This window comes from Pipistrellus kuhlii, unplaced genomic scaffold (assembly GCF_014108245.1).
Source record: "Pipistrellus kuhlii isolate mPipKuh1 unplaced genomic scaffold, mPipKuh1.p scaffold_m20_p_14, whole genome shotgun sequence".
NCBI lineage: Eukaryota > Metazoa > Chordata > Mammalia > Chiroptera > Vespertilionidae > Pipistrellus > Pipistrellus kuhlii.
In genome coordinates this window covers 46,133,955-46,152,322 of record NW_023425449.1, presented here as the reverse complement: position 1 = coordinate 46,152,322, position 18,368 = coordinate 46,133,955, and the positions used below count along the sequence as shown (strand labels likewise).

The following is an 18,368-nucleotide window of genomic DNA, read 5'->3' as shown; positions in this document are numbered from 1 at the left end:
CGGACCCGCCCCAACCCGGCCACCAAAGGGCCCCAGCGGCCCGCTCTGCCCCGCCCGTCACCCTGCGACCACCCGAGATCCCCTCCCCGAGTCGCCCCGAGGCCACCCGGCCGGAGCAAACGGGAGGCCCCACCGCCCCAGGTCCGGCGCTCCGCAGGGAGGCGGCGCCCGGCGGTGAATGGGCGGGGGGCGGGGCCTGTCTCCTCTCTGCCCCCGAGGCACCGCCCCAGGCCGGGCCGAGCCAATCGCGGGCCCCGCACCTGCGAGGAGGCCCCGCCCCGCCGTCCGCGGCGTCGGGAGCGTCGGGTCCGCCGCGGGAGCGGAAGCTGCGTCCGACCCCCGGCGCCCAGGCTCGCCGGCCGCTCCGCCGTGGCTTCCGGGCACCGCGACCCCCGACCCTCGACCCTCGACCCCGCCGGGCGGCCCCGCCGGGGAGGCGGCGGCGGCGGGGCCCGCGCTCCATGCCCGTGTGGTGCTGCCGCTGCTCCCTGGCCGGGCATTTCAGGTGACTTCCCGCGGGGGGAGCGGGAGGAGCGGGGCGGGGGGCGGGCGGGGAGCGGGCGGGCGGGCGGGCGGCGCCTCCCCCGCCCCCGCGGCCTCCCCTCTGCTCGCAGCCCCGCAGCCCGGCCTCGGGCACGGGCTCACCCCGCAGGCCGGCCCGGCGCTGCCCAGCTGCAGTTTGCGGGGGGGTCGCGAGCCGCCCCCTCAGGTTTTTTATTTCCTCATGAAACTCCTGGTGAGCCCAGTCCCTGGTGAGGGCGGCAGCAGCTGCGTTTTCGGGGTGCGGTCTGGCCAGGCGGCCCGGGCGCTCCCTGGGGCCCGGGTCCTGGAGACCTGGGGCGGCGGGGCGCTGCGGGCGGGGCCCCCCTCCACGTGCAGCACAGCACCGCCCGCGGAACTTTCCTTTCGCCAAAGGCAGAGCTACAAGCTCATGAAATTGGGCCAGAGGTAGAATGTAAGTTGCCCCTGACCATGGAGGTGAAGAAAGCTTGGTACCACCGAATTTTCGCTGCAATTTAAAAACCGAAATCTTATACTCAGTTATGAATAAAATCAGAGTAATCTGTGTGACTTTGTCACCACTGGAAATCACAACTCCGTTCATAGCACGTCACAGTTGTTGCACATATCTAGGAGGATTGCTTATGCTTATTTCTTCAGAATTAAGAGTACTTTTACGCACCCCATACTGGCCCAAGAGGAGCACCCACGCATTCCTCTGCTGCTGCCTTCACAGGTGTAGCAGTTTTTATGTATTGAAGGCCAGGCCCTCCACCAGCAGCTGTAGTTTATTCCAGTCCTATGAACATCCGAAAGAATGAAATCGGAGTAATTTTAACAAGGACTTGTACCCTTAAAACCACAAAACATCACCGAGAATACCTAAAGAAGGCCTAAGTAAATGAAAAGGAATACTATGTAGGGATTGAAAATCTTAATATACAGGATGGGGCAAAAAGAGGTTTACAGTAAGGTACTCAAAGTTTTATTCTTGTATTATTTATTAGTTATATTATTTACCTTATAAACAACTGTAAACCTATTTTGGCCCCACCCTGTATTTAGATGACCATTTCTCAACTGACCTACAAAGTCAGTGCAATCCTATCAAAATTCTAGCTGAGTTTTTTCCTCCAGAAAAGTATATGGAATTGCACAGTTGAACTCAGCCAAAAATCAAGAGTCCAGACATAAATTCTTATGCTGTGGCCACTTGGTTTTCTATGGGATTGTGAGGCAAAGGGGAAATAACGGTCTTTTCTACAAATGGTGCTAGGACAAATATCCACAAGCAAAATAGTGAAGTTGGACTCCTACCTCACACCATATCCAAAAACTAACTTAAAATGAATGAAAAACCTAAATATAAGAATTAGAAAACTTGTAGAAGAAAGCATTGGAGTAAATTTTTGTGATTTTGGATTAAATATTGGTTTCTTAGATATGACACCAAATGCATAGCAACAAAAGAAAAATAAATTGGACTTGATCAAAATGTAAAACCTTTGTGATTAAAAAGACAACATAAAGAAAGTGAGTAGGCAACACACAGAATGAAAGAAAATATTTGTAAATCATGTATCTGAAAAGGGATATATATAAAGGATTTTTAAAAATATATTTTATTGATTTTTGTACAGAGAGGAAGGGAGAGAGATAGTTAGAAACATCTATGAGAGAGAGTCATCAATCACCTGCCTTTTGCACACCCCCTACTGGGGATGTGCCCGCAACCAAGATACATGCCTTTGACTGGAATCGAACCCCGGACCCTTCCGTCCCCAAGCCGACGCTCTATCCATTGAGCCAAACCAGTTTCGGCTATAAAGGATTTTTTAACCTCAACAATAAAAAAAGAACCCAATTTGAAAGTGGGCAAAGAATTTTACTTTCTCCAAAGAAGATATATAAATGCCTAATAAGCACATGAGAAGATGTTGAGCATGTCAGAATGCTAAGACTAGTTTCTAGGAAGGCAGTTGGGAAAGAAGGTAGATTAGAAATCAGCATTAAGATCTTTCCATATTTCAGTATCTTTTTGAGAAAAAAAATGTATAAACCTAATTTACCAAAGCACATAATATAAGTACAGTAACTTTTCCTTAAAATATTAGGTGTGATTATTTTGTTTTAAATATATTGCCTTTAATGTACTTTCTATTAATGAAAGAAAAGTAAAAAAAAGAAACTACCTACTCGTACATGTTCTCAGAAAATTAAAAATCTCGACATAATCCTGTGTCTTTGGTCATTTTAAAGATAGCTTCTTATTTGGGACTTGTCTTATGTAGGACTTTCCTATAAAGAGACAGTAGCAGCTATTTAGGATTTCTGACATTCAAAATGGTGTAGATTGACATGTAGCTAAGCTACTGATTTGAAAACATTAATCGGAAGGATTTTTTCCTTTTATGGAACTATGGAATTTTTTTGGTGCCTAAATAAAATCTGAATAGATTTTCATAAAGGCTATACTAACTATTTATCTCTTGTTTTTGTTTCATGTTTGTTTTTAAAAAGAAACTATGGTGACACTGAAACCGAAGGAGAGATTTATAATTCCTTAGTTCAATATTTTGGTGATAATTTGGGGCGAAAAGTTAAAGCGATGCCCTTAGTTGAAGAAACTTCTTTACTTGAAGATTCATCAGTGACTTTGCCTGTGGTAGTAATAGGTAAGTTTCTGCATTATATCTCTTAAGGTTAGTGGTGATCCTTACTACTTTTACACATTTACAGTTACATAGTTATATAAGTTCTTGGGATTTTATTAAAAAGTATTGTTAGGTTTAATATCTTAAAACAACCAATAACCAAATCTTTGAAGAGATTTACATGGTTTACCTAATTGAGATCCTGTAGTAGAATGCAGACAGCATCCATTCATTAAGGATTACTCTGTTATTTTAAAACTAGTAGCCCTACGCACGAATCTGAGTGTGAGTAGCTCCCTGCTGCTTACCTCAGCTGGGCACCCTGCCCACTGCTGCTGGTAGCTTCCACTGCTTGTAGCTTGCTACCCCACCTTCCTATAGCTCTCTACCGCTTGTAGGTGGGTGGTGATGTTACAGTGTCTTGGCTAATTTATATATTCCTCTATTACTATATTAGACTAGAAGTTCAGTGCACAAATTCATGCACAGGCCGGGTCCAGCTGGCCCAGGGGAGGGGCTGAAGGCAGTTGGCCATCAGCCCCGCCTCCTGGTTGAACTCCTGGTAGAACTCTCAGTTGAAGGGACAGTTTGCATATTAGCCTTTTATTATATAGGATACTATTAGTTGTGATTTTATGCCACTGTCCTGGTAATGAAGACAACCTATATTTTGTTTCAAAGTCAGTGAAGAGAAAAGCCCTCTCCTCTGACCAGTATGTGGGACACTCAGTGAAGGAAGGAAGGACGGACGGACGGACTAGAGTTCTATACAGAGTCCCCTCTAAGCAGAGGATAAAGGCGTTTCTGCACCGTTTCTCACCCAGGATATTCTTTAAGACTGTACCTCGTGTAGCATTTTCCAACTTAACACCCACTCTGATTTCCATCCTTGATATCTTGGGAATCAAAAAACCCTGACTTTTTGTTTGAGCTTGGCTATAGGAAAGTCAAGAAAAACCACCTGCTTCTGTACCTCACCACCTCACTCCGCACAAACAATCTTTCTGTTTGGCCTCAGCCAATGAGTGTAGCTTAACCTAATGTGTTATTCTTGGCAGTAGCACCACCAGCCTGAGCGAATTTCCTTAATGTATGTATTGGTTTTCTATTGTATGGATGTTTCACAATTTGTTTACCTATTCACTAATTGAATGACATCTTGATTGCTTCCAATTTTTGACAATTATGAGTAAAGTTGCTATAAACATGAAGATTTTTGCATGACCATTAAGTTTTCAATTCATTTTGGTAAAACCCAAGGAATGCAATTGCTGGATCACCTGGTAAGACTATGCTTAGTTTTTTAAAATTCATTACCAAAACCCAGGTCATCTAGATTTTCTCCTGTTATCTCCTATAAGTTTCATTATTTTGCATCTTATATTTACATCTGTGATCTGTTTCGAGTCCATTGTGCCCCAGGCCAGCAGCCAGGGAAGGGAGGCCCCATCGACAGCCATCGGCCCCGATCAGCTCCGATTGCTGGACAGGTCTGGGGACTGCCCCATGCACGAATTCTGTGCACTGGGCCTCTTGTGAGGTTACTATCCAGATTTATACATTGATGTGTGGATGTACATTTGTTCTAGCACCATTTATTGAAAAGACCTACCACCATTGCCTTTGCTTTCTTATCAAAAATAAGTTGTGTATCCTTGTGAAGTTCTCTGGGTTCTCTATTGTGTTCCTTTGATTTTGTCCTTTTATTTTTTTCCACACTGTGTTGCTGACTAGTTTTACAGCAAGACTTGAAGTTGGATGGTTTCAGTCTTTATTTTGTTCTATATTGTGCTGGCTATTCTGGATTTTCCACATTCCCACTTAAACTTTAGAACCAGTTTGCCTTATCCACAGAGTAACTTGATGGGGATTTTGATTTGGATTCATTAAATCTGTAGTTTAGATTGGGAAGAACTGACATCTTAACAAGATTGATTCTTCCTAGTCACAAGCATGAACTGTTTCCATATGTTTAGATATGCTTTAATTTCTTTCATCAGTTTTGTGGTTTTCCTCATATAGATCTTAAATGTGTTATTCTAGATTTATATCCAAGTATTTTTCTTTTCTGTGCAAATATAAGCAGTGTTGTGCATTGCATTTCAAGGTCTGCTTGTCATTGCAGATATATAGGAAAGTAACTGCCTTCTGTATCTTGCAACCTTGGTATAATTGCCTGTTAGTTCCAGGACTTTTTTCAATTCTTTGGGATTTTCTACATAGATAATATGGCCTTGTGAACAAAGAGAGTTTTTTATTCCCCCCAAGTCTGTACCTTTTATTTCCTTTTCTTGTCTTTTTAAAATTTTTCTTGCTTAGCTGGTTAACCACACAGATGTCTCTCCGGAAGCTGCACTGGGGTCACGGCTTGGCCATCTGTATTTTTTATTGATTTCAGAGAGGAAGGGAGAGGAAGAGATAGAACCATCAATGATGAGAGAGAATCATTGATTGGCTACCTCCTGCACAACCCACACTAGGGATTGAGCCTATGACCCGAGTATGTGACCTGACCAGGAATCAACTGTGATCTCCTGGTTCCTAGGTTATAATCAACCACTGAGCCATGCCAGCTGGGCTGGCCATCTGTATTTTAACAAGCTGCTCAAGGAAGGAGATGCGACCCAGGTTTAGGAATTGTTACATTTCACTCTCTTGTGTTCTTGCTGGGCATGCCACATGCCTTTTCCTTGAGGGAGCATCCTGAAAGTTTCCAGAACATAGGGAACTTCCTTCTTTCCTCCTGAGCCCCAAGACCACAGAGCAGTTACTCTGTGGGACTCAGTGGGTACTTACTTGGGCCACAGAGTTTCCTTTTCTTGCCTTTATTATCTAGGACCTCTCTCAGGATGTCTGTTGAATAGGAATGGTATGAAGAGACATCCTTGTCCTGTTGTTGATCTTAGAGGGAAAGCACCTAATGTCTCACCACTGAGCACGGTGTTAGCTGTGGGCTTTTTGTAGAAAATCCTTTTCAAGCTGAGGAAATTCCTCTCTGTAGTTTGCTTAGAGTTTTTATCATGAATAGGTGTTGGGTTTTGTCAGATGCTTTTTCTATAGCTCTTGCTGTTATCATGACTTCTCTTCTTCAGTTTTGTCTCTTTTTGATTCAAGGAAATTAGCTCTTTTCCTCGGATCTTAATTCCCACGACTTATCAGTTGTTAATAGAAGGCAAAGGTTTACTGGACTCTGTCTTCTGAGTTCTGTGTTATGCTTAAAGTCTTCCCACTCCAGCATCATAAATGGAAATAGCACCCACTTTACCAATATTCTTATGATTTTACTTTTCATATTCACATCTGTGAGCGTATTTGGGACAAAATATTAGGCTAAGAGTAGGTGTTTTTTTACCCCTATGGCTAGCAGCTGTCCCAGTTGGATTCAATTTTTGATAGATGTAGATAATAGAGAGGTAGCAAACCCAGACTAAGGGAACTATTGAAATGGAAATATTTCAATGACAAATGCAGTTTGGTTTTAGTTAAAGCATATGAAACATGGAAGGCAGCATTAGGAGATGGGACTGGAAAGATGGTCGAGACTAGAACATAGAGAATACTGGGTAGTCAGCAACAAGCAGTTAAGTCCTTTAAAGTAGAGGAAGCAACATGCTGAAGTCCATGTGTTACCAAAGCCACCTGAGTGTGGAATAGTTGGAGCAGGTGAACTTGAGGGGAGGGAGGGGGCGACTACCTTCTGAGTGAAAATATGGGAGAAAAGCAAAGACCACCGAATGGACACAGATGACACGATTGGTGCAGAACCAGAAGCTAAGGAGCGCAGGGTTTTGCTCGTGCCATCTGTGGAGAAGGAGGGGGTGTAGGAGGAGGGCAGCTAAATGAAGGGACGCATGGATCTGCTGTAATGCATTCTGATTAAGTTGTTAGTGGGCCTGTCAGGCGGTGTAAAGAAGTAGCATATGGAAATGTGAAGTATAGTTTTGGGGAAGAGGTCAGCCTAGATATAATTTTGGGAATCAGTAGCAGAGAGAGTTGAAGCTTTGAGTAGATGAGACTCCCCACAAAAACCAGGAGTTAAAGCAAAAGTCAGAGTCTTGTGAAGACTTGGTTTTCAGAGTTTAGAGAAGGCAGAATTCGTGAGGAAAAGCCATGTGTGAAGGAGGAGGAAAGCCAGGAAGAGGCATGTGGTGCTTGACATACCGTCTCTACCTTCTCTTTTTTTAAATAGGAAATGGACCCTCAGGGATCTGCCTTTCTTATATGTTATCAGGCTACCGACCATATTTATCATCAGAAACAATACATCCAAATACAGTCTTACAGAGTAAGCTGCAAGAAGCAAGACATCTTTCCCTTGTTGATCAGGTATTATTTCAATCCTTTTAATTTTTTATACTGAAACAAGATTAGTTCAGTTTATCTAAGCATTGTGTTTAATTAGAAGTCCTTTATTCTAATAACACTTTTTATCATTTAATTTTAGATTTGTAAATACATCCTGCTTACTTTTATTTATTTCCTGATTTGATAAGAATAGAATTTCCCATATGATTTCCTGATAAAGTTTCGCCGGGACTGGTTTGGCTCAGTGGATAGAGCGTCGGCCTAGGGACTGAAGGGTCCCGGGTTCGATTCCGGTCAAAGGCATGTACCTTGGTTGCGGGCACATCCCCAGTGTGGGGTGTGCAAGAGGCAGCTGGTCGATGTTTCTCTCTCATCAATGTTTCTAACTCTGTCCCTCTCAATTCCTCTCTGTGTAAAATCAATAAAATATAAAATAAAATAAAAAGTTTTATAGGTGCTGTATGCTTAAATGAGTTTGGAAAGGGCTGCCTTTTATTACTGCATGTCACTGTAGACATATTAAGGCATATTAGCATGTTAAAGTCGTCTTCAAATTTTGCAGTAAAAGGAGCAGATTAGATTCGTTGAGACCCAACCTTTCCCATATTTGACCATAGACTCTGCTAAGATCTTAAGGGACACCAATGCTGTGCAGCATACTCTCTGGGGGGGAATGCTGGGTTAGAGTAATTGCCTTCACTTTTGTTATAATAGTAGTGGTTTGTGTTTTTCTTTTTTCAAACTCTATCTGCCCCCCACCCCCTTTTTTTTAATTCAGGATTTAGAATACTTGTCTGAGGGCCTTGAAGGCCGGTCAACCAATCCAGTTGCAGTACTCTTTGACACACTCCTTCATCCAGATGCTGACTTTGGGAAGGATTATCCATCTGTTTTGCATTGGAAATTAGAACAACATCATTATATTCCTCACTTAGTTCTTGGTAAAGGCCCACCTGGTGGAGCTTGGCATGTGAGTATACAATTTTCTTAGCATTTCATTCTGTGTTATTATATAGATCTTATTAATAAGACAATTTTGATTCTTAAACATTTTGATACAATGTTATATATATAAACTGAATTTTTATCTGGAGTTTTAATCCTAATTAATTTGATGTGGGTAATTACTAGAAGTTAAGCCAAATTTGATTACTTATATTCTTAGAATAAGCACTTTTTTTATGTCATTTTATAAGATTTACTAGAGACCTGTTGCATGAAGATTTGTGCAACAGGCTTTCCTTCCCCTGGCTGCCAGCACCGGTTTCCTCTGGCGCCAGGACCCAGGCCTTCGCTCCAGCCGCAGCAGAGAAGCCAAGCCTCGAGGCTAGGCTTCTCCACTCCGGCCACAGCGAGGCTTGGCTTCTCCGCTCCGGCCACAGCGAGGCTTGGCTTCTCCACTCCGGCCACAGCGAGGCTTGGCTTCTGCGCTCCGGCCACAGCGAGGCTTGGCTTCTCTGCTCTAGCCATAGCGGAGAAGCCAAGACTCTTCAATTTTCAGTGTTCAGTCTTTGCTCACACCTGCTCATGCAAATAAACCCACCAGCTTTGTTGGGTTAATTTGCACACTCACTCCTGATTGGCTGGTTGTTGTCATGGAGGTATGGTCAATTTTGCATATTTCTCTTTTATTCGTGTAGATGTAGAAAATATATTTTTTTCTTTTTTTAAAATATATTTTATTGATTTTTTGCAGAGAGGAAGGGAGAGACATAGAGAGCTAGAAACATCGATGAGAGAGAGACATTGATCAGCTGCCTCCTGCACAACCCCCACCGGGGATGTGCCCACAACCAACGTACTTGCTCTTGACTGGAATCAAACCTGGGACCCCTCAGTCCGCAGACCAATGCTCTACCCACTGAGCCAAACCGGTTTCAGTGCAAATCAGACTTCTAAAAATAAAAATAAAGTCATTGAAAATAAAAATTCAGTCCATAATTTATACAAATTAAGAGAGAATAGTTTACTGCAATAAACTTTGAACAATTAGGCAGACTAGAGCAGAAATGAGTAAAAAAAAACCACAAAAAAACAATAATGCTGGAAAACATGAAGACTTGAGAAACATGGAATCCTATATAATAAAAACCTAATATGCTAAGGTCTGGTCATCTGGTCAACCGTTTAATCAATCAAAGTGTAATATGCTAATGGAATGTTAAGGCAGCTCAACTGCTCGCTATGATGTGCACTGACCACAGGGGGCAGGTGCTCGGACCAGTAGGTTAGCTTGCTGCTGGGGGCTGGCTGATTAGGACTGAATGAAATGGGCCAGATATGCCCTGGAGTCCCTCCCCAACTCTGATCATGCATCAGTGGGGTCTCTTGGCCTGGCCTGTGCCCTCTCATAATCTCGGACCCCTTGGTGGATATGGGAGAGCTGGTTTTGACCCAGTGTTGCAGGCCACTCCCCTCAGGAGGGAGCCAGATGCAGGGCTCAGGGGTACTTTGACATTTCATAGTCAAAGTACTTTTACTTATTTATTTTAGAATTTACAAAATTTCACACGCTATTTCATACCAATATCCATTATTTCTCTATATTTTCAGTATCTTAAGTGAAAAATATAAAAATAAATCTGTATTAGTTTGCTTGAGATGCTATAACAAACTACCATAGACCAGGTGGTTTAAACAACAGACACTATTTCCCAGTTTGGAAGCTGACCAGGATCAAGGTGCCAGTGTACTCACTTTGTGGTGAGCGCTCTTTTCCTGGTTTGTAGACAGCTGCTTTCTTGCCAGTGACAGCATGATCTGTCTTCCTCCTATAAAGCCATTAATCCTGACATGAGGGTGCCCCCCCCCCCCCCCCCCCCAGTGTGACCTCATCTTAGGCTTAATGTCCTCCGAAAGGCTCCACCTGCAAATATCTTCACACTGGGTGTTGGAGTTTCCCTTGGAATTTGGAGGTGGCACAGTGTAGTTCATAGCAGAAGCTTAGTAAGATAACTGATAATATTTAGAGTCAGTACATTTCATTAGAGGCAGCAACTAATAATTCTTGTTTACGTTGTCCTTAGCAGTCAATATAATATCTAGTGTGCTGAGAATACTCATTTGTTGTATAAATAAAATAAATTTGCTATGTTATGAACTACAAGCTTCATGAAAATTTAACATTAAATATCAGATTTTAAGTAGACTTCATTTGGATCCTTCTATATAATAAAAGCCTAATAGTTAAGTGTCTGGTTGTCTTTTCAACCAATCAAAGTGCAATATGCTAATGATATGCTAAGGCCGTTCAACTGATAATCAGGAGGCAGACAAGTTGACTGGTTGACCAGTGGCTATAATGTGCACTGACCACCAGGGGGTAGACACTCTGACTGGTAGGTTAGGTTGCTTCTGGGGGTCCGGCTGGTAGGGACTGAGCAAGACAGGCTGGAAACATCCTGGAGGCCTCCCACAGTCCCTCCCCGGCTGGCCAACATCCTGCATCCGTCCTTGGCCCGGATTGGCACTGGTCTGCACCTCTCACAATCCAGGACCCCTTGGGGATGTCAGAGAGCCAGTTTCGGCCCAATCCTGCAGGCTAGGCCTAGGGACCCACTGGTGTATGAATTTGTGCACTGGGCCTCTAGTATTCCTATTATTAGTGTAATGTTATATCTAAAAGTTGTGTACATTTCATTTATCAAGTGGGAGCCAATTAGGGATGCTCATCCACGCCTTGTTGTTCAGAGATTTTGTGGGGGAGTCAGCCATGCAAGCCAGCAGCTCCCATGTGATTGGCCTCTGTCTGGTCCCTGCCTCCCAGAGCAAACTGCGGTGTTCACCGTAATCCCATGTGAGGATAAATGTGCCCGGCCCACTGGTGCGGCCTGGCCCAGGCTCTGGCACGCAGAAAACACTCATCGGGTGGACTATTCCAAGGATCAGATGGTATCTCCTAGGAGGTGACCAAGTGCCAGTTTTGAACACAGATCTGTCTTGGTAATATGCAGGGCTAACGCAGTCTGAGCCTGTTAATCCTTTTCTGCACCCTGGTGAGTTTTTTATTGACAGTCACATGGCTTGCTTATTCTGCCTAGAATAGTTTCCCTTTCTAACAGTGCATCTCGCAAATTCTGCTTGTTTCCTTGAAGAAATAGCCTCTTTCTGTATGCTCCTACATACCCCTTGATATACGGTTTCCATGACTGCAGGCCTCATGGCATACAGGTTGCATAGGAGAAATAAAGGTGATTGGGAGAAAAATGAACAGATGAAGGGACTAGGACTTGAAACTAACTGAAGAACTGGTGCAGTGGGAATAAGGTTAAGAGATTGTTTACAGAAAGTAGAATGCAGGCCGAAAACCGGTTTGGCTCAGCGGTAGAGCGTCGGTCTGCGGACTGAAAGGTCCCAGGTTCGATTCCAGTCAAGGGCATGTACATTGGTTGCGGGCACATCCCCAGTAGGGGGTGTACAAGAGGCAGCTGGTCGATGTTTCTCATCGACGTTTCTAGCTCTCTATCTCATTCTCTCCCTTCCTCTCTCTAAAAAAAAAATCAATAAAATATATATATTAAAAAAAGAAAAAAAGAAAGTAGAATGCAGTGCTTTAAGGTTTTTGAGTTCAAGATGAGATGATTATGTGGCTACAGATAACTTTTGACATATAATAAATTAACAGCTCCCCTTCTGATGGTCCTAGTTTTCCATCGTGGTTCTGATCCAAGTCCCAGGCCCAAACCTGCCTCAAAGCAGTGGCAGGTTGCTGCATTCTCTCCTTTGGTGATGTGTCACAAATTAGCTTCATAAGGCCTAGCACTTAACAAGCGTTCTGAAAATGTTGGCCATTGCCAATGCCGGCTGTAGGCGAGAGAGTTAAGGGAAAAGAAGCCATAGCTGAGAAAATTAGTAAAAGAGGTCATTGAGGACACTGCGACAGGTGCTGGGGGCCCTTGGGCCTTTCTTCCTTTGTACTGAGCAAAACAGAAGTAAAGAGGGCATGGGAGCTTAAAGGCAGCATAGCATTAGCAGTGAGTCTGTCCTTAATTAGGCCACCACTGCTGCTTTTCCCTCGTTCTAGAAAGAGGTGCTGCTTTAGCCGAACCAGCTTAGACTTCCTAATTACAATTGATGGGGGGAGGCTGTTGTGCTGCCCATTAAAAAAATTATTAATAATAAAATGAAAAGACATCTAAAGTGTGGAAATTGCCAGGCTAGCATGGCTCAGTGGTTGAGTGTCAAACCTATGAACCAGGAAGTCACGGTCCAATTACCAGTCAGGGCACATTCCCAGGTTGCAGGTTAGACCCCCAGTAGGAGGTAGCCGATAAAAGATCCTCTCATCATTGATGTTTCCATCTTCTGTCTCTCTCTCTCCTTCCCTCTCTGAAATTGACAAATAAATTAAAAAAAAATAATAAAGTTGGAAATTAATGACCCTTTTCTTTTTATTTAAAAGATAAAAATATCCATTTGTTTCACTAAAGTATCTATATCTGAATTATCATGTTGATTATAGGCCAAAACTGTTAACATTGTGTGCGCACTGGGTGGTAATATAAATTTGTTCTGTAAATTATAACTGTATGAAACAAGTATACAGATAGACACTACCAAATGATGAAAGTATTATTTGAAAATTTATTGGAATAAACTTTGAGAGGTAATTTATATAACCATTTAGGACTCCTTTGAGCTCTCCTTATCCAGACTCTTCAAGTTTATAGATGGGTTTGGTTAAAAAACAACAAAAAGCCCCATGTCACCTAAATGCATTTTTTGATTGCACATTTTTTTATCCAAATAGAATATGGAAGGCTCCATGTTGACAATCAGCTTTGGAAATTGGATGGAGCTCCCTGGACTTAAATTTAAAGACTGGGTGACTAGCAAACGAAGGTAAAGATGAAACTATCACAATTCTTTGGTTGCAATGGGAAGAGTACCTGAGCCTGTCTTGGTTGAATAATGCAGATGTCTGTGTCTCTCGTGCTCCCGTCAGAAGCCTCTGCAGCAGGGACTCGGAGCTGTCCCCCTCGAACTGCCCCAGAAGCACCGGAGGTCAGGAGGGCTTTTCTGTGGGCTGGGCTCCCACTGCTCTGCTCAGCATGGATTTATCCTGTTAACCACGTTTACTTTCTCATCGACCCACACATCCTTTCCACACTCAGTCACTTATTTTTAAGAGTGGATATATACATTCATGTATGCATAGTTCATGTGTACATGTGTTTGACATTCAAACTAGAGGAGTACATATGATTAGTCGTTTAGAGTGATGGAATAAACTAGAATTGATGGTGTGATTGGCTACTTAGACATAAAGGTAAATATTTAGTAGGAAATATTAACTGAGTAACTGAGAAGAAATCTCAATTTGGAAGAATACAAGTTTGTTTATTTTGGGGAAAGAACCTAAAATTTAAAAAGAAAAATTGAAAAGCCTTATTGTTTTTAAGGATAGTAATATTAAATAGGAATTACTAATTCAGAGACTCTGTCTAATTTGACTGCTCACGAAAACATTTCATTCCTGCAAATGAAAGCAGGAAGTTACTTAACTTTTGTTAGAACAGGGCTGTACCATTTGAATGCTTGACTTTTTCATAGAATCCATATTAATCCACAGAAATTATCCTTCATTTGACAAGATTTAAGGAAAGCAAATTTAGACCAGCATTGCATAATTGAAATTAAACCTATCAAATATTTCTTTTGGGTTTTTAAAAAAGAATTGTATATGGATTTGACATGTAAAGTTGCAAAATCAGGCAAGTTGTACAAGTTCCTGATTTTCATAGGTCAGTAAATAAAACTGCTCAACATCTTCACTTTGTTATGTGAGTACAAAAGGAGCTTCATGACTCTGTATTGGAATGTTTGTCCTTCTTAAGTGGGGATTACTGTCGCTGTTAGTTCCTGCCTTTGAATGGTGCTAAAAGAAGGAAGACTCTTAAATCTCTAGAGATTGACTCTATAACCTGATGCAACCCTGGTCACACCAATTAGCTGTCAATTTCCTACTCTATAAAGTGGAGATCTTAATAGTAACTACTACATAGTTTCTGTAAAACACAAAAGTTAATATGCTTTAAATCTTAATTACTGTAAATTATTAAACTTTAAGAAGACTGTTTTTATTAACTTTTTCCAAAAACAAGTTATAATGAATTATGTGAAGTGATTTGGTTTGTTTTTCCATTTATTTCTAATTGGGGGACAATGGTTAGGGGTGCTAATGCCCATTGCTTTAAAGTCCAAATGGAAAACGAAAGATGTACTAATGTACTTTTTCATAAAAATATTTTATTTAGTTATTTGAGTGAGAAAAACAAATGTCATATTATTTACTTAGACATAAGCTAGTTTTATTTACAGAAGACTGATCTGACTTGTTTTTGGTCATTAGGAAAATAGGAAGCACATTCCTAAAATTGTGTTAGAGTGGCATATATTATCTTTAACAAAGATATCTGTGTATTACAGTTAGACCTGTACTACCTCAATAATTGTAATTAAGCTAGTCTACTTACAACAATGATTTTCAACCCTTTTTATCTCATGGCACACATAAACTAATTACTAAAATTTTGTGGCACACCAAAAATATGTTTTGCTGATCTGAAGGGTATACTTTTGATTCATTCACATCAACTGGCTATTGTTGTTTTGGCTGCTGTTATTTTACTTTATTTGACAACCTAAGGGAAGAGGTCAGTGTCCCTGACTAAATAGTCAGGTACTGCATATTTTAAATTTTTGGGGATAATACCAGTTGAAAATTGCTTAGTATACAGAACAAAGACTAAATAGTAGAGCTATAAACTGAATCATTTAGATTACTATTGTAACATAGACTGTAACGGAGTCTAATGATCACATATCCACATTTTAATCCCTTTGTTTATTGATAAAAGCAGCCAATCTGACAAGATACAATGGAGAAGCAGGCATGCATTGCCTAGTCTCTACCCTCAGGAAGCTTCCTTATTTATTTATTTATTTATTAAAAATATATTTTATTGATTTTTTCACAGAGAGGAAGAGAGAGGGATAGAGTTAGAAACATCGATAAGAGAGAAACATCGATCACTGCCTCCTGCACACTCCCTACTGGGGATGTGCCCGCAACCAAGGTACATGCCCTTGACTGGAATCGAACCCGGGACCTTTCAATCCGCAGGCCGACGCTCTATCCACTGAGCCAAACCGGTTTCATGAGGCTTCCTCTTTTAACTAAAAAGTTTTCTTTCTTTGTAAGGGGTTAGGATCATGGATAGCTAAGACAGTTCAGGGGAATTGAAAAGATGTAATAGCTTACTGATGGAGAAGTAATAATCACAGAAACAAAGTCGTGTTCTCATAGGATGTTTTCCTTTTCCTTTTCCTTTCCAGGAACCTAAAAGGGGATCGAGTTATGCCAGAGGAAGTAGCTCGTTACTATAAACATTATGTGAAAGTCATGGGCCTTCAGAAGAACTTCAGAGAGAACACTTACATCACCTCTGTGTCGAGACTCTACAGAGCCCGGGAGGAGGATGGTGGTCAGGAGGGAGCGATTCCAGCACAGCATTTGCAGATGGAGAAGTCCAAGTTTATCAAGAGGAACTGGGAGGTCCGGGGCTACCAGCGAGCAGCAGATGGTTCCCATGTTCCCTTCACACTCTTTGCTGAGAATGTCGTCCTGGCCACTGGAACACTGGACTCCCCTGCCCGCCTGGAGGTGGAAGGGGAAGACCTCCCCTTTGTGTTTCATTCGCTGCCTGAGTTTGGAGCGGCTGTAAGCAAAGGGAAGTTGCGGGGCAAAGTGGACCCAGTGTTAATTGTAGGCTCTGGGCTCACTGCAGCCGATGCAGTCCTGTGTGCTTACAACAACAACATCCCTGTGATTCATGCATTTCGCAGACGAGTAACTGATCCAAGTTTAATTTTCAAGCAGCTTCCTAAAAAGCTGTATCCAGAATACCACAAGGTCTATCACATGATGTGTACGCAGTCACCTGCAGACTCCAGTACTTTACCCGGTTACTCCAGCTTTCCTGAGCACTGTGTGCTTTCCTTTAAGTCGGACATGAAGTGCATCCTTCAGAGCGTCTCTGGATTGAAGACCATATTTAAACTTTCTGCAGCCGTAGTGCTGATAGGTTCTCATCCCAACCTGTCTTTTCTGAAAGAGGAAGGCTGTTACCTGGGCCATAACTTGGGCCGCCCGATCACTTGTAAGGGCAATCCTGTGGAAATAGATGCGTACACCTATGAGTGTGTGAAAGAAGCCCATCTTTTTGCATTGGGTCCTTTAGTTGGAGATAATTTCGTTCGATTTTTAAAGGGAGGGGCACTGGGTATTACACACTGTTTAGCAACAAGACAGAAGAAAAAGCATTTATTTGTTGAAAGAGGAGGAGGAGATGGGGTAGCTTGAAGAGGTTTACAAGTAATTTATGTGGACAGCTCACCATTAAAGATTTTTACCTTTTTGCAGTGTACTGGCTTGATTTAACTGGAGTCTCAGGCAATAGTAACTATTTTTTTAAAGTTACAAGAACTTGGTGTAACTTTATTACATGGCATAAATAAATTAATTACTAAAATTCTGTAGCACACCAAAAAATAGATTTTTTGCTGATCTGACAAAAACATATTTTTTAATATCTTTTTTAAAAATTTTATTTCAGAGAGGAAGGGAGCAGGAGAGAGAGAAATATCAATGATGAGAGAGAACTGACTAGCTGTCTCCTGCATGCCTCATACAGGGGATTGAGCGCACAACCTGGGCATGTGCCCTGACTGGGAATCGAACTGTGACCTCCTGGTTCATAGGTCCACACTCAACCACTGAGCCATGCCGGCAGGGGGAAAATAGGTATAATTTTGACTTATAAAAATAATTGCCTACCCTTTTTTGCTCCAGTAACTTTTTTTTTTAGAGATGGAGGAGGAGGAGGAGAGAGAAACAGAGATGGGTGGCCTCCTGAACGCACCCTGACCAAGGATCAAACCTGCAGCTTTCTGGCGCACTGGACAACACAAAACAACTGAGCAACACTGGCCATGGCTCTACCGTGACTTAAAAAAGTCAGGTGCCTCTACTTGTATGGAAGGACTTATGGTACCAAGAATCTACCAATCAGACAACCTTATAATGCAACATGACTGATAAGATGCAACTCTATATTTATGGTTCCAGACAGGACGTTCACACTGAACAGCTATTGTGCTGACTTGTCATTTTTTAATTTGACAATCTAAAGGAAAAGAGGCCAGTGCCCCTGATAGATAGGTAATGCATATTTTAAAAATTCTGATAGCACACTGATTGAAAAATCACCGCTGTAATGTGCCAGAGGTGCCACTGTCAGGCAGATAGGCCAATTTGGTGTTTTTTTAAGCTCTCAACTGAAATACTCTTCTTCCTAAAAGTACTTTTTGTGATCATTTTTGGTTATGATTCATGCCAAAACATTATAGCCTGAATCTATAAACCAAACTGTCATTAGGCTAGAAATCGACCTTGCCATATATTGGGTCATCTTGCCCCTCGGAGGTGGTCCAAAGCCCAGCCCAGCTCGCTCTGTAGCTTGTTAGCAGCATAGACGCTCGTGCATCAGAAACTGTGTCTCAGATTCCTCAAGGAATGTGTGTGCTCGTTAAAGGCTGAGACACAGGGTCTAAAAGAAAATGGGATATGAAGAGGGGTGGGGATACAACTCAGGTTTTCTTTACTTTGAAATTAATTGTATAAATCTAATTTATCAAATATGCTGATCTTTTAAAAATATTTTTTATTATTGAAAATTTGACAAATACTTCACATTCTTAGCTGCTAATACTTTAAACAGTTCAATAATGCTGGCATACACTTAGACATCCAGGAACTTGCCAAGATATTTTTGGATATTCTCTACTTAACTAACATCATAATTTGCAATTCAGTAAATTTTGAATGGGACTATTTATTCCTGTGTG

General features: G+C 42.0%; 1 protein-coding gene across 2 annotated transcripts; it reads left to right on the top strand.

Annotated features, from left to right (window-relative positions):
* The first annotated feature begins 265 nt into the window (after nucleotides 1–265).
* On the top strand, nucleotides 266–16,879 carry OSGIN2 (oxidative stress induced growth inhibitor family member 2). 2 transcript variants are annotated; one of them, XM_036437330.2, is made up of 6 exons: nucleotides 269–505; nucleotides 3,022–3,176; nucleotides 7,345–7,481; nucleotides 8,239–8,430; nucleotides 13,210–13,301; nucleotides 15,798–16,879. In XM_036437330.2, exons 1-6 carry the CDS (start codon nucleotides 462–464, stop codon nucleotides 16,822–16,824), a joined length of 1,647 nt encoding a protein of 548 aa, XP_036293223.1. In that variant the 5' UTR covers nucleotides 269–461; the 3' UTR covers nucleotides 16,825–16,879. The 2 variants fall into 2 exon arrangements, with proteins under 2 accessions (XP_036293224.1, XP_036293223.1); XM_036437331.2 differs by lacking the exon at nucleotides 8,239–8,430 and having other exon boundaries at nucleotides 266–505.
* The last annotated feature ends 1,489 nt before the right edge of the window (nucleotides 16,880–18,368 follow it).

Excerpts from the sequence above, each read along its gene's own strand:
- OSGIN2 (XM_036437330.2), top strand. The coding sequence starts at position 462 with ATGCCCGTGTGGTGCTGCCGCTGCTCCCTGGCCGGGCATTTCAG. Across the intron at positions 506-3,021 it reads TCCCTGGCCGGGCATTTCAG|AAACTATGGTGACACTGAAA; the intron begins GTGACTTCCCGC and ends GTTTTTAAAAAG. Across the intron at positions 13,302-15,797 it reads TGGGTGACTAGCAAACGAAG|GAACCTAAAAGGGGATCGAG; the intron begins GTAAAGATGAAA and ends TTTCCTTTCCAG.